Genomic DNA, 15,419 nt, shown 5'->3' with positions numbered 1-15,419 from the left:
TCTGGATTGGCCCAAAGCTCACCACCATGACCACGTCCATACCTACCATTTAGGGTTTGATCTAAAGTCTAGCCCAGTGTGTAAATCTGATTCCATGAAATGTACATTTGATTGCATAAATGCTTTATTAATTCATGCTTGTTATTGAATTCTGTCTTGTCAAATTTAAAACACTGGAGTAGAGAGCTAAAAGAACAATTGTAGCTTTAGTCTCCAAACACATGGAGAAAGCACTGTAAATGGAGTGAATATGGATGGGATGGTTAAATTGGTCATTAAAATGAAGAATCAGCTGCTTCTTGAAAAGTAAAAAGAAATGTTGAACTTTCCCTTGTCAGGCGCGACATCATCAACTTAATCATCACATTCAACAAGGGTTTAATTTCATATAAATATATATTTATTTCATTTGAGCAGCATATTATGTAGAGTAACATCACAAAAGAAGCTTGTGTGCATTGAGATGCCTAGGGTAGTCTGTGGTTCTCCCCTGGAGTCTAAGGGGGGGAGGTTGGGGTTGGCACACCCATTAGAGGGGGTGGGAGTGTGAGGACGAGGAGGCAGAGGAAGGCCGGGTGGGGAGTTGGAGCTGGGACTGGGAGGGTGATTGGGGCTGTAGTGGAGGCTGCTGGGACTTAGAGTTCGGGCTGCCCTCTTTGACCTCTGTGTCGAGCTGGGCGGGGCACTCGAAGTGGACGCAGTGGAACACCTGAGGGACAGAGAGAGGTTATAATACAGATTAAAATAATAAATACAGTGCAAGTGCTGTGATTTTCATTGTTTTAGAAAGTATGTTTACATTTGGTTCATTTTACAGCTATGGATGTCTAAGAATATTCAAAGATAAGTCCTCTGCGTTGTGTATTTAAGGTCAAGAGGGAATTAATGACCAATGGAAATAGTTGTTTTTCTGTAATGGGGAACTGAAGAGTAATGGGTCAGAGACACAGGATAGCTACATGTGGCAGTCAGTCCGGTATAGCTACATGTGGCAAGTTCTTATTGGTTCAAATTGTCTATACATTGAGACTGAAACAGGATACATGGTATTGGCCATTGGCCCAGTTTTATTGCAATGAATTCTAATTGGTCAACCACAGGCTAGGGTTGGGTTATAAATTATATCCTGTCACTTTGTTCTGTGGAGGATAATGGCTGAGGACAGGGAAGAATTACCTACTTTCCAGCATAACTAAGATGTGTTCTCTTTGAATAAACCTATTTTTCAAGCCCCTGATTTGCTTTAGGATCTGTTTTATTGAAGAATAACATCAACTGCTTACACATGCTAGATTGTTAAATGCTTTTCTACATGGTTGTGATCAGACATCATATTCAAATGACCTGAGAAAGGCAGGTGTGTTACTTTGATATGTATGAAAAATTAGGTAGTATGTATAAAGGGTGAGCGAGAAAGAGGGGGAGGAATGGAAGAGGGGAAAAGAAAGGGATGGAAGAGAGAGCAAATAAGGAAAGAGAGACAGCTTTGGGACACCATTAGGGGTGTGTGACTCATCGAGGTTCAGCTCACTTCCCGAGCCTGCTCATCTCTCCCCACCTCGTTGGATGTGTTGTGGGTCCCCACGATGCGCACAAAGGAGGCGGGGTGCTTGTCAAACACCAGCGTCTGCCAAGACCTTCAACACCAAGACAAACAATGTTGATATTCTTTTGTCCTCCAAGGAGGATGGGCCAATTAATAAATAAAATGTTGATATTTCTATGGTTATGTCCCTAATTGCACTCCATTTCCTTACAGGACCTGGTCAAAGGTTGGAAATAGGATGCCATTTGGGATGCAGTCCATCATATTATATTTGACAAAGTGTCCAATATAATGAGAGCAGAGTAGTTGGATTTTGAACAAATCTATTGTTCAATCAATGTAAACAAAAAGCTTAGTCCTTAAATATCAGTGAGTGACTCATTGTTGTCTTTTCTTGTTAAATTCTAGAGTTTTTATTTTATCTTTATTTAACTAGGCAAGTCAGTTAAGAACATATTCTTATTTTCAATGACGGCCTAGGAACAGTGGGTTAACTGCCTTGTAGCACGACAGATTTTAACCTTGTCAGCACGGGGATTCGATCTTGCAACCTTCCGGTTACTAGTCCAACGCTCTAACCACTAGGCTACCTGCCGCCCCAATCTGACCAACAGATCTTTAGTTTGATCGATATGGTCATAAGCTGTCTTATTTTTTTACGGCCAATCTAAAATTGTTAGATAAAATGCTACTCCTGCAACATTTACGTAGTTGTAGAGCACCACAAACCTTGACAACCAGAAAGTAGGCTTGTGACAAGTATCGTGATACTCAGAAAAAGTGTGGCAAGGAAACCAAACATGAAGAGGTCATAAAATGTTTTAAACATGAAGCAGATTTAACATTTCTTTAGGAAAGCAGACCTAACGTTGGAAACTAACATTATGTTGAGTCACATGTGTTTACTGTCTAAGCTATAGCACATACCATTTGACAAAGCCGGTTTTTAAAGGACGAAATAGTTTGGTCTGCTTCGAGTTCTTTTTTGTCACAAAAACTGGGATTTTCACAACCCTATTAAAAAAAGGCTCCATTCTATTTCCTTGTCCATGTTTCCCTACAGAGAAAACTTACAATTTACAGTTATCCACAAAAAAATATAAATAAAATATTTAAAAAATAACAGGAAGCAAATAACAGAGAGAGACCAGCAGAAAAGAGAGGGACAAGAGAAGAATACATTGAAACACGGTGATTCACATTTTCACCTGCAAGCCACTTTGGTACGGTCCACCACCTTGGTCCACTGCTGCTGGTTGGTGGACAGCTCGATGTAGTAACTGTAACTGCGGTTATCACAGTCCCAGAGCAGCAGTCTGTCCAGAAACACACAAACCATTGGACTGATGGTGAGGGCACGGTCTCGGTCACTCCCCCTACCTGAGCTGGATGACAATGGCATCAACTCTGGCTAAAGTAGTGCACTATATAGGGTGCCATTTCAGGCACAGCACCCTTACCTGAGTGAGCCCAACATGTAGGGCTGGGCCAGTTGGATGACGATGGCCCCTGAGCCCAGCTGGTGGCAGGTGTAGCCCGAGTCCCAGTCGTAGTTGGAGGTGTCCCCGTTGAGCAGGGCATTGCGGCTCCGGCTCACACCCTCGATCACACTGGCCCCGCATGCGATGGTTGCCACGTTACGGTCGGGGACTTGAGTAGGGGGTGTTGAGGGAGAGGCGAGTGAGGGATTTGGCTAGTAGCTTAATCACCGTGGGCTGTTAAGGCCCAAAACAGGTTTCTTACAAAAATCTAAGGTCTGGGAAACTGGGACTAAGTCAAGTACTGGAAATTCCCAAAGTAACAGAGTAGGAGTGGTGATATTGGATCCATTTCAGCCTTTTAGATCATAAGGAATAAGATATGGACAAGGAGGACCAAATCCTTGATCAGCACTCCAACGGAGACCTTTTGAATACATGTGCTGACTAGAAACATGCTTCAGTATATGTGCTTTTTAGTCCAGGAATAGGCTCAACATATACAGAACAAAAATATAAATGCAACATGTAAAGTGTTGTTCCCATGGTTTCATGACCTGACTGATGTGGTATATCAAGAAGCTGATTAAACAGCATGATCACCACAGGTGCACCTTGTGCTGGGACAATAAAAGGTCACGAAAATGTGCAGTTGTGTCACAATGACACAGATGCCTCAAGTTGAGGGAGTGTGCAAATGGCATGCCGACTGGAGGAATGTCCACCAAAGCGGTTGCCAGAGAACTGAATGTTCATTTTGCTACCATACGCCACCACCAATGTCGTTTTAGAGAATTTGGCAGTACGTTCAACCAACCTCACAACCGTAGACCATGTGTAACCACAACAATCCAGGACATCCACATCAGGCTTCTTCACCTGCGGAATCGTCTGAAAACAGCCACCCGGACAGCTAATGAAAATGTGGGTTTACACAACCGAAGATTTTCTGCACTAATTGTCAGAAACAGTGTCAGGGAAGTTTATCAGCGTGCTCGTCATTCTTCACCAGGGTCTTGACCCGACTGTAGTTCGGCGTGGTGACCGACTTCAGTGGGCAAATGTTCACCTTCGATGGCCACTGGCACACTGGTGAAGTGTGTTCTTCATGGATGAATCCCGGTTTCAACTGTACCGGGCAGATGGCAGAAAGCGTTGTGTTGGCGATCGGTTTGCTGATGTCAACATTGTGAACCGACAACCAACGGACGGACAACGAACACAATTTAATTTTAGCGATGGCAATTTGAATTCGCAGAGATACCGTGACGAGATCCTGAGGCCCATTGTCGTGCCAGTCATCTGCCGTCATCACCTCATGTTACAGCACGATAATGCATGGCCCCTATACACAATTCCTGGAAGCTGAAAATGTCCCAGTTCTTCCATGGCCTGCATACTCACCAGACATGAGTACCCATTGACCATGTTTGGGATGCTCTGGATCGATGTGTACGACAGCGTGTTCCAGTTCCTGCCAATATCCAGCAACTTCATACAGCCATTGAAGAGGAGTGAGAGAACATTCCACAGGCCACAATCAACAGCCTGATCAACTCTATGCGAAGGCAATGTGTCGTGCTGCATGAGGCACATGGTGGCCACGCCCCTAACTTTTTTCTGGTATCTGTGACCAAAATATACATATCTGTATTCCCAGTCAACTGAAATCCATAGATTAAGGCCTAATGAATTCATTTCAATTAACTGATTTCCTTATATGAACTGTTGCGTTTATATTTTTGTTTACGTATAGGTTCAGTAAACCAGCCCTTAATATCTCTATGGACTTTCAGTATTGGCATACTAAACAAAGAAAGATGTCCCCAGATCAGTTTTCATCCAAATCCCTAATAGAAAAGCTATGAAAATATCCCCAAGAACGGACAGAAAAACAACCTTACCCAGGAGTCCTTTCTCCAGAACGTATCGTCGCTGTGTGAACATGCACTCAAAGGCCACCAGGTGGAACACCTTGTTCACGGTGTTGTGTGTCCCCACAATGCGTACATACCTGTGAGACAAAACAGCTCATGAGACAAGTAGCCAAACTGTATGTATGTAAAGATACCATATCACACAAGTCTATAGGTGCATTATTATGCTAGACCATCATATTTAACCAAATACATCCACAGTTGTCATTTTACCCCCATTGAAAAATGTCAACATCAATTTAACCAGGCAATTGCCTTCAATACCAATTCTTATTTACAATGATTTTCAAAATTCTCATTTATAACAGAGAGGGAAGAAAGTTTTTGCGTTGCGGTTCGGTCTGTGTGTTAGTTTACCTGCAGACACGCGCTGTGAAGAATAGACTCTGCCAGGAACGACAGAGTAACTTGGAGTGGTCCACTACACGCACCCAGTCCAGCTCATCCATAGACACCTCCACATAGTAAGAGTACGACCTAGATAGAGAAAGAGTGATGTACAGTATCACAAATCCATGCTTAGGGCCATACTAATTTCTTGACACAATCCAACAGATGCATTAATATATGGACACGGAATCTATCAAAATCAATTTCAAAAGAAGAAAATGCAAGCAGAATAGTGAACATTCAGACTGCCTAACATGAATGAAGAATTTCACCCAGGATTGAAAGGTGTTACGGGGTTGTCTCTTTTGCAGTTGCAATGCAGACATCAGATCTCAAATTGGCTGAAGAAGTGTTTGTCTAAGGAACCATATTAATATCATGGAGATGTGCAATTACAAGAAGAAAAAGCAAACCTTCACCACCAACAATTTGTCAATGGTGTTGTTACCTGCTGTCGCGGTCCCACAGCAGCAGGCGGACGTGGTTGACAATGTAGGGTTGGCCCAGCTTGACTTGGATGCCTGCGCTCCCGTCCTCCTCGATGGGGTGCCGGGAGAAGCCGTGGTCCAGGTCATAGTTCTGCGTGTCTCCGTCCAGCAGCGCCGACTTCAGCTCGCCCTTCACCACCTGGGCACCGTGCTTCATGGTGGCAATGTTCTCCTCGGGGACTGGTGGGGGACAAGGGGCGCAGTTTAGGTAACTTTAGGTATCAGCTAGTGGTGTATTCAAAAGCATTAGAAAGAGGTGAAAGGGGAAGCATAACCCGATCCTCACAGAAGATACCATCAGTTACCATTACTAATTGCTCAAAAAACGCTACCCAGTTAATGCTCTTCACATTTACTAATCAATCTCTATCTATACTGAACATGGACCCATGTTTCATAAGCTGAAATAAAAGATCCCATAAATTTCCTATACACACACAAAAAGCTTTTTGCAAATGTTTTCCCCCCCCACAAAATTGTTTACGTCCCCGTTAGTGAGCATTTCTCCTTTGCCAAGATAAACCATCCACCTTACTGGTGTGGCATATCAAGAACCTGATTAAACAGCATGATCATTACACAGGTAAACCTTGTGCTGGGGGACAATAAAAGGACACTAAAAATTTGCAGTTGTGTCATCCAACAACACCACACGTCTCAAGTTGAGAGTACGCAATTGGCATGGTGACTGCAGGAATATCCACCAGAGCCATTGTCAAATAATTTAATGTTTATTTCCCTTCCATAAGCCACCACCAACATCATTTTAGAGAATTTGGCCGTACGGCCAACCGGCCTCACAACCTCAGACCACGTGTAACCGCAACAGTCCAGGACCACATTCGGCTTCTTCACCTGCGGGATCATCTGAGACCAGCCACCCGGACATCTGATGAAACTGTGGGTTTTCCACAACCAAAGAATTTCTGCACAAACTGTCTCAGGGAAGCTCATCTCCGTGCTCGTAGTCTTCACCAGGGTCTTGACCTGACTGCAGTTCGGCAACTTCAGTGGGCAAATGCTCACCGTCGATGGCCACTGGAGAAGTGTGCTCTTCACGGATGAAACCCAGTTTCCACTGTACCGGGCAGATGGCGTGTATGGTGTAGTGTGGGCATGAGGTAAAGGGGTAAATGGTGGTCACACCAGATACAAACTGGTTTTCTGATCTACGCCCCTACTTTTTTTTTTAAGGCATCTGTGACCAACAGATCAATATCTGTATTCCCAGTCATGTGAAAGCCATAGATTAGGGCCAAATGAATTTATTTAAAATTGGCTGATTTCCTTATATGAACTGTAACTCAGTAAAATCTTTGAAATTGTTACATGTTACGTTTATATTTTTGTTCAGTGTAATTTCAACAAGTAGACACACCACCAGTTCTGGCAAAGATTGATGTCCACGTTTAATAGTGTTATTGTGGCTGGATAGTTGACCAGTTACTCACTGAGCATGCCTCGGTAGTTAAGGTCCATGTCGCGGCTCTCCGAGCGCGTCTGAATGGCGTCGAGCAAGTTGTCGGAACTGAGGAGGCCAGAGGGCCGCACCACATTTAGCATCTCCATCAGGCTCATGAGGGGCAGGCGCACTGCCGACATCACTTCCTGCGCTGCCACCTCGTTGTTACAGTTGTACCGGCACCAGCGGCACAGCGCCTGGAAGATCTCCCGCTCAGTGGCGGCAAACGAGTCCCGCTGCACCACAGCCAGAAGAGCAGTCTGCACAGAGGGGGAGAAGGAACATGGACCCTTTTCATCTAAATCCATCAAAATATGCTTTCATCCATCCACCATAACATAGTGTCATCTTTTATCCATCCATGTATCATACTTTCTTTCATCCATCCAACCATACCGTCATCATAACTTCTTTCAACTGTTCGTTTGTCCAGCCATCCATCTCATCATACCTTTTCAAGTTCTTTCATACAGTTTTCCCTTTTATCCATCCATCTTATCCATCCATATTCAGCACTTTATTACTAGGTATTTCCACAACACCCTTCTCTTAAACATGTGCCACTGTCTCACCTTAGAGAGAGTGAGGAAGCAGTCTGATGCAAGCACCTCGGGCGCCTGCCGGTCCATGTAGGCGCAGCACGCCTGCGCCAGGCCCCCCAGGCAGTAGAGGCTGGCCACATCGTACACCAAGCAAACATTCTGCGTGTGCAGCACCGTGCGCAGAAACTCACAGGTGCTGTCCTCTAGTGGCTGGAGGCCGTAGCGGTGCGCCAGGCCCAGGAAGTCCAGCAAAACATCCTCGCGGGCCGTACTCAGGCTCGCCCGGCCCGTGTACAGGTACTGCAGGAGCATGGAGAATGCCTCGACCTGCGTGTCCTCCAGGGGCACCTCGGCCTGGGGCTGAGACTCCTTCATGCCATTAAAGAGCATGGCTCTGTGGAGGGATGGAGAGACGCTTGTCAGGTTTGTGTAAAGAAGGGGTAGGGAGCTGGGTGCACCTTCAACCTGAAGAGCTATGGGAGGATTTCAACCAAGCACTGCAGCACCTGATTCAAATAGGCTAGTTGGGTCAATCTCGAATGGATACATTGGTTATGATACAAGGACCAGTGTCATGTTCCTTGGGCACCAAACAAACAGGGAGGGATTACCTTGACCAATTGGCTAGAATGCGCTAATCTTCGTGCCCTAAATGATAACGACCCAGCCTTGCCTACTCATGGTTTAGACTTCAGAAACAGTGACTAAAGTAACCTGTAGTCACTAGTAGGGTTGGCACAATTACCGTATAACTGTGTTACCAACGATTATGGAGGAAGACCGTCATGAAATCAAAATAAGCCTCATAACAGCTGACATAGCAGACAGCCGTGATTTGTGAGGTTGAGTCAGTTTCTGCTGTAACATGGACTCTACACTAACATGGACATGAAACGTTGTTGCTCCTAGCTGAAACATGCAAGATGGTGTAGCAAACAAGTCTTTGGTTGCCTAGGCATCACCCCTCTCCTGCAGCAGCACATGCAGTCATGAACAGAGGAGAGGATAAAATGTGAGTCTTTAAAAACGTATTACGGTAACCGCAGTAATTTGGCTGACCAATAACAGTCCCAGCCCTAATTACCTGAAATATTGGCACCGTGACGCCAAGATGACCCGGTGGGCAGGGAAGCGCTTCCCCTCGACAACAAAGGTGACATCACTGTACTCCTCGCCAGACACCAGAGCGCCCAGGTGCTCCGACAGTAGGTGCAGGTGGTCTATCTCTGACACCGAGGTCAGTGACCGCAGGGGGTGGCTGTTACTCATGGCACACAGCAAGACGGCGCCGTCACATCTGGAGCGAGAGAGAGAGGAGTAATTTTACATTCACTGCTTGTTTTCAATGAATTTCAGTTTAAATCAAAGCCAAGTCGCGTGACTAAGTAGGTTAGAGAATGTTATTGAACACATTCTTGGCATTGGTATCCGAGATAGGCCTATAGGCTACAAAGCGATCAGAATTCTTGAATGAGTCACTGATTATTCAGAACCACAACTGCAATTTGGATTTCATGCACAGTATGGCCATTTCCTGAAAGGTAACAATTAGGTTAGGTTAATCTAGGCCTATAAGACACCACCTTCACTAATTAAAGTGTGTCAAGGGCTCCAGAAAGTCAGTCTCAAGACAAGAAAGTAACCTTGTTATTGAGGAAGTAGCTGCCATTAATAAAATTAACTTGTCAAACGTACAGTAGGTCATGCTACTCGTGCAGTCCAAGTACTGATCATTTGGCAATGAAACAAGGGGTGTGAGATGGCAATGATGACACAGCTATCTGATGGAGAACGTACAGTAAACTTATCACAGCCATACCACAGATAGAACAATGAGACAGACATTTCACAGGATCTATAACTGTGAAGCATCCGGTTGGAGTTTCCACTCACTACCAAATATGGTGATGCAAAGAAGCCCAGTGGGCAGCAAGTGGGAGAAGATGGAGCAAGAGATTTCAGCCAATATTCTGCCAATTTTCTCGTCGATTAAACATTTAAATCTCCAGACAGTTTTCTGTTTCCCAAAACCAAAATCTGTAACAAACAGAGTAGACTGCGTTTTGTACTTTACTTTACCCATTGCCAAAGAAAAAAAAAAAAAAGAGTTTAGAAGGAGTGCAAGGCTAATTGAGTTATTGCACACGTGCACTTCAGAGTAGGCGTTCCCTAACAGAAATATGCAAATAAATGCTAGAACACGCCAATAGGATCCCACTAGCCCGTGCTTGGCTCTGCCCACTATGATTAATTTGCTACCATTGTTAACAGGCTATGGTCCATCTTGGGTTAGTTCTAAATCACTTTGACCATGCCAACTGTTAGCTAACTAGATATCAAATTGTTGACATCAACATTACATTAGCTACCTGACACTGTACTAAATAACTTGTACTAGCTAGCTGTTTTTTTTTGTATTGCGTCACACGAACATTGTGCAAAACACCACACAACAAAAGCATATTACAAAAGCATAAAACCAGACACACACAAAAAAAGCATTTTACACTATAGACAAGTTACATTGACAAACACTAGATACTTTGATAATTTGCTATTTATACCTATTAGGGATGTTATATAATTTTTTTCACCCATTAAGTTAATTTTATGTATGAAAAGATTAGGAGAGATTAAAGAAGGATTTTTAAGACAATTGAGACATGGATAGTGTATGTGTGCCATTCAGAAGGTGAAAAATATTTAAGTGCTTTTGAAAGGGGTATGGTAGTTGGTGCCAGGAGCACAGGTTGGTGTCAAGAACTGCAACACTGCTGGATTTTTCCATTCTCAATAGTTTCCTGTGTGTATCAAGAATGGTCCACCACCAAAAGGACATCCAGCCAACTTGACACAACTGTGGTGTCAACATGGGCCAGCATCCCTGTGGAATGCGTTTGACACCTTGTAGAGTCCGTGGCCCATCGAATTGAGGCTGTTCTGAGGGCAAAAGGGAAGGTGTTCTTTATGTTTTGTACACTCAGTGTATTACACAGTATAAATTGTCTATCAGGAATATCAATAACCACTGTCATTTAGTGTCTGCTTTAGACACTAAAACTTTGCCTTTAAAATTGTGGGCTAGAATGGCAACCCCAGCTGAATGAAGAGAGCCGTTCGCTAACCATGTCATTGACATTTCCAAAAAGTATTGTCTTCCGAGCATGAATGCGTCTCTTGTGCAAAAATAAGATCTGCATCGCAGTCTTTCCAAAATAGAAAACAGTAACCAGCTTCAAATCAATTAAGTCAAATGAAATAAGAGAAAGTAAGAACTTCTCTGGGATTAAGTGATTAAACGGAATGCAAACACGATTATCACCGAGCGGGACCATTTGTTTAATTTTTGACTCCCAAGGTGATGGGCAACATCCACAGCATTATCCATGTACTTCGTTCAAAGGTCAGGTGCCACATTCAGGCTGATATCACCTTTACATTTTCGTTGGTCTCTTCTGGAACCCCGTTTGATGCAACATTCACAGACGCATAATGCGTTCTCCTTTACCATCTTCTCCAGGTTGTCAGCCCTCTCGTCTATTTTAACAGCGTAATTCGGTGGATGATGTTCGCATGCAGATCATGAAGGGCGATATCATTTCGCTTCATCTTGTGGGCAGGGCTTTATTTGGGTCTGTTCACTGCGATATCCGAATCACTCAAAACCACTTCCGCATCAGTCAGCATTTCGTCCTCAGATGAGTCAGGGCCAAGGGGATGTCTGTCGAGTAAGCATGTTCAGAAACTAGGCTAGCTAACGTTTCTATTCTTGACAGCATCCTTGTGGCCAGCTTAGCCTTTACATTTTCCTCTTGCGACATGTTAGAAGGTTATTTCGACTAATTGAGGAATTATTTTATAGTCTTAGTTTTAAACTGTTTTTTCATGGCTTACAAAAAAGTTTGAGGGATATTAAAGTTTAAATTAGGCAGATACGGTTGTAGCGACCGCACTTGTCGCCATCTTGACATTAGTCACCCCATAGTTAGTACAACTGAGGTCGCTTCCATCTAACGTTAATTAGCCAGTTTATTTATCTCACTGACATTTGCGTGTAGCTCAGTCAATGACCCGATTAAATAGCCATACGCCACGGGAGGCTTATCGACGTAAATAAGTTACCAGCGTTAGCCAGCTAGCTCTGGTTAGCTAGCTTGCTCTGCTAGCGTAACTAGCAAACAAAATCGATTTCCTTACCTGAACTAAAGTCGTTATCTTGTCTGCCCCTTTCAAGTGACAGCACCTTCTTTTAGCAAACCTGAACACTGTCAGTGGCAAACGTCAAATAACATAGATGCAATATCAAGCACGGGGATTTCAGTTGCAAACAAGAAGCTATGGATGCTAACCGGATGTTGTTAAGTAATGAAATGCGGCTGTTACGTAATCAGTCATTTGAGCGCCTCTGTGGCGAAGATACATAAATATCCTACCTAACAGCAAAATGTGTGCCCGTAAAAAATCTTTCTAGCACTAAAATGAATGCATTTTTATATTTGACTATAAAGCATTTTGAAATTGAATAAGCTAAAATATTGTAGATAATTTATGTACAATGATGGTTAGATTGGGAATTTAACCAAGTCACGGGTTAAGATATCCCTCTAGTGGTGTGGGGGCTGTGCTTTGGCAAAGTGGGTGGGGTTATATCCTGCCTGTTTGGCCCTGTCAGGGGGTATCATCGGATGGGGCCACAGTGTCTCCTGACCCCTCCTGTCTCAGCCTCCAGTATTTATGCTGCAGTAGATTGTGTCAGGGGGCTAGGGTTTGTCTGTTATATCTGGAGTATTTCTCCTGTCTTATCCGGTGTCCTGTGTGAATTTAAGTATGCTCTCTCTAATTCTCTGTTTCTTTCTCTCGGAGGACCTGAGCCCTAGGACCGTGCCTCAGGACTACCTGGCATGATGACTCCTTGCTGTCCCCAGTCCACCTGGCCATGCTGCTGCTCCAGTTTCAACTGTTCTGCCTGTGGCTATGGAATCCTGACCTGTTCACCGGATGTGCTACCTGTCCCAGACCTGCTGTTTTCAACTCTCTAGAGACAGCAGGAGCGGTAGAGATACTCTCAATGATCGGCTATGAAAAGCCAACTGACATTTACTCCTGAGGTGCTGACTTGCTGCACCCTCGACAACTACTGTGATTATTATTATTTCACCATGCTGGTCATTTATGAACATTTTAACATCTTGGCCATGTTCTGTTATAATCTCCACCTGGCACAGCCAAAAGAGGACTGGCCACCCCTCGTAGCATGGTTCCTCGCTAGGTTTCTTCCTAGGTTTTGGCCTTTCTAGGGAGTTTTTCCTAGCCACTGTGCTTCCTGCATTGCTTGCTGTTTGGGGTTTTTGGCTGGGTTTCTGTACAGCACTTTGAGATATCAGCTGATGTAAGAAGGGCTATATAAATACATTTGATTTGATTTGTTTAACACCCCTACTCATACAGTAAGTGACCACAGATAGTCAGGACACCCTTTTAATGTCCCATCCAAAGGACAGAACCCCACAAAGGATAATGTCCCCAATAACTGCCCTGGGATCAGAGGAAAGAGGGCCTCCTACTCACACACCAACACAACTTCAAGAAGCATCTGGTCTCCCATCCAGGTACCAACCAAGACCAACCCTGCTTGGCGTCAGCGGTAATCCAGCAGTGGAATGCAGGGTGGTATGCTGGTTGCTGCAAATGCTCTGCAGATTCTATGAAATTCTACTACACTTCAAACACAAGTGTTGAAAGTCTTCAGAAATTGTGGTTTCTTTACCAGATAGATTCCAGGGCCTGTATCCACAAAGAATCTTAGAAAAGGTTATAGGAATCCTGTTAAAACCTGTTTTAAGAAGAAGAAAAATCCCAGTTCAGAGAAGGTTGTAGGATGATGTTAAGACACTGCCCAGACAAAGTCTAAACCAGCAGTAAAATCAACCAGAGATTTGGATAGAATGAGGTTTAATGGCGGTTGGAATCCAATAAATGTTGCATTACCGCCACCAATTAGACTGGGGTATAAATCCCTTATACTTTGCAAGGAATAAAGGGAAACCGGAAAATATAAATAGAAAATGCCCTGCCATCTAACCCTACATTCATTGAAAAGCCACCACCCTATTCCACTATTTAAACCTATCTTGTCCTACCTCAGGCCAATGGCCTGGGAGGACGGGACTCCACCACTCAACACACCCTCTAACTCTTCTGACGTCAAATCTCGTACACCTGCCACAACCTTTATTTTCTGTGACTAACGTTCCATCTCTGTGGTACAGTTGATAACCATCGCTATGCACGCTAAAAAGCCAATCTTACAGAAGCATATACACAACATGACTAAAAGTATGTGGACACCTGCTCATCGAACATCATTCCAAAATCATGGGCATTAATATGGAGTTGGTCCCCCTTTGCTGCTATTACAGCCTCCACTCTTCTGGGAAGACTTTCTACTAGATGTTGGAACATTGGAAGCAAGTCCCTGCAGTATTCAGCCACAAAAGCATTAGTGACATCGTGCACTGATGTTGGGTGATTAGGCCTGGCTCGTAGTCGCAGTCACCTGAAATGCATTTAATTAACAGGTGTGCCTTGTTAAAAAGTTCATTTGTGCTAGCTGTGCCACTAGAGATCCTGGTTCGAGTCCAGGCTCTGTGGCAGCTGGTCGTGACCAGGAGACCCATGGGGCGGTGCACAATTGGACCAGCGTCATCTGGGTTAGGGGAGGGTTTGGCCGGCAGGGATGTCCTTGTCCCATCGCGCTCTACCGACTCCTGTGGCAGGCTGGGCGCATGCACGCTGACACGGTCACCAGGTGTACGTGGTTTCCTCCAACACATTGGTGTGACTGGCTTCCGGGTTAAGCGGGCATTGTGTCAAGAAGCAGTGTGGCTTGGTTGGGTTGTGTTTCAGAGGACACACGGCTCTCGACCTTTGCCACTCCCGAGTCCGTACGAGTTGTAACGATGAGACAAGACTAACTACCAATTGTATACCACAAAATTGGGGAGATAAAGGGTAAATAAAATAGTTTTAAAGATGTCTTTAACTCTTAATATGTTTGAGACAATCAGTTGTGTTGTGACAGAGGAGGGGTGGGATACAGAAGATGGTCTTATTTGGTAAAAGACCAAGTCCATATTATGGCAAGAACAGCTCAAATAAGCAAAGAGAAATGACAGTCCATCATTATTTTAAGACATGAAGGTCAGTCAATCCGGAAAATGTCAAGAACTTTGAAAGTTTCTTCAAGTGCAGTCGCAAAAACCATCAAGCGCTATGATGAAACTGGCTCTCATGAGGACCGCCAAAGGAAGACCCAGAGTTACCTCTGCTGCAGAGGATAAGTTCATTAGTTACCAGCCTCAGAAATTGCAGCTCAAATAAATACTTCACAGAGCTCAAGTTACACATCACATCAACTGTTCAGAGGAGACTGCATGAATCAAACCTTGTTGGTCGATTTGCTGCAAAGAAACCACTACTAAAGGACACCAATAATAAGAAGAGACTTGCTTCGGCCAAGAAACACAAGCAATGGACATTATACCGGTAGAAATCTGTCCTTTGGTCTGATTAGTCC

General features: G+C 44.1%; 1 protein-coding gene and 1 long non-coding RNA gene across 7 annotated transcripts; one reads left to right on the top strand and one right to left on the bottom strand.

Annotated features, from left to right (window-relative positions):
• Positions 1–377: 377 nt before the first annotated feature.
• LOC139562848 (BTB/POZ domain-containing protein 9-like) lies at positions 378–12,240 on the bottom strand. Of its 6 annotated transcripts, XM_071380968.1 has the most exons (12): positions 12,041–12,240; positions 9,539–10,783; positions 8,928–9,140; positions 7,874–8,237; positions 7,291–7,561; positions 5,800–6,019; positions 5,319–5,438; positions 4,929–5,038; positions 3,007–3,196; positions 2,755–2,862; positions 1,532–1,637; positions 378–709 (listed from the first exon to the last, which is right to left on the bottom strand). In XM_071380968.1, the coding sequence occupies exons 3-12, from the start codon at positions 9,110–9,112 to the stop codon at positions 530–532; spliced, it is 1,854 nt and encodes a 617-aa protein (XP_071237069.1). In that variant the 5' UTR covers positions 9,113–9,140; positions 9,539–10,783; positions 12,041–12,240; the 3' UTR covers positions 378–529. The 6 variants fall into 6 exon arrangements, 5 of the variants coding, with proteins under 5 accessions (XP_071237069.1, XP_071237068.1, XP_071237070.1 ...); XM_071380967.1 differs by lacking the exon at positions 9,539–10,783 and having other exon boundaries at positions 12,041–12,239; XM_071380969.1 differs by lacking the exon at positions 9,539–10,783 and having other exon boundaries at positions 1,559–1,637; positions 12,041–12,237.
• LOC139562850 (uncharacterized) lies at positions 11,315–14,880 on the top strand. The gene is made up of 2 exons (XR_011672456.1): positions 11,315–11,571; positions 12,707–14,880. It is a non-coding gene; the product is annotated as an uncharacterized lncRNA (long non-coding RNA).
• The last annotated feature ends 539 nt before the right edge of the window (positions 14,881–15,419 follow it).

The sequence above is a fragment of the Salvelinus alpinus genome, chromosome 33, assembly GCF_045679555.1.
Source record: "Salvelinus alpinus chromosome 33, SLU_Salpinus.1, whole genome shotgun sequence".
Taxonomy (NCBI): domain Eukaryota; kingdom Metazoa; phylum Chordata; class Actinopteri; order Salmoniformes; family Salmonidae; genus Salvelinus; species Salvelinus alpinus.
Note: the sequence above shows the minus strand (reverse complement) of the source record. Positions and strands in the feature narration are given on the sequence as shown.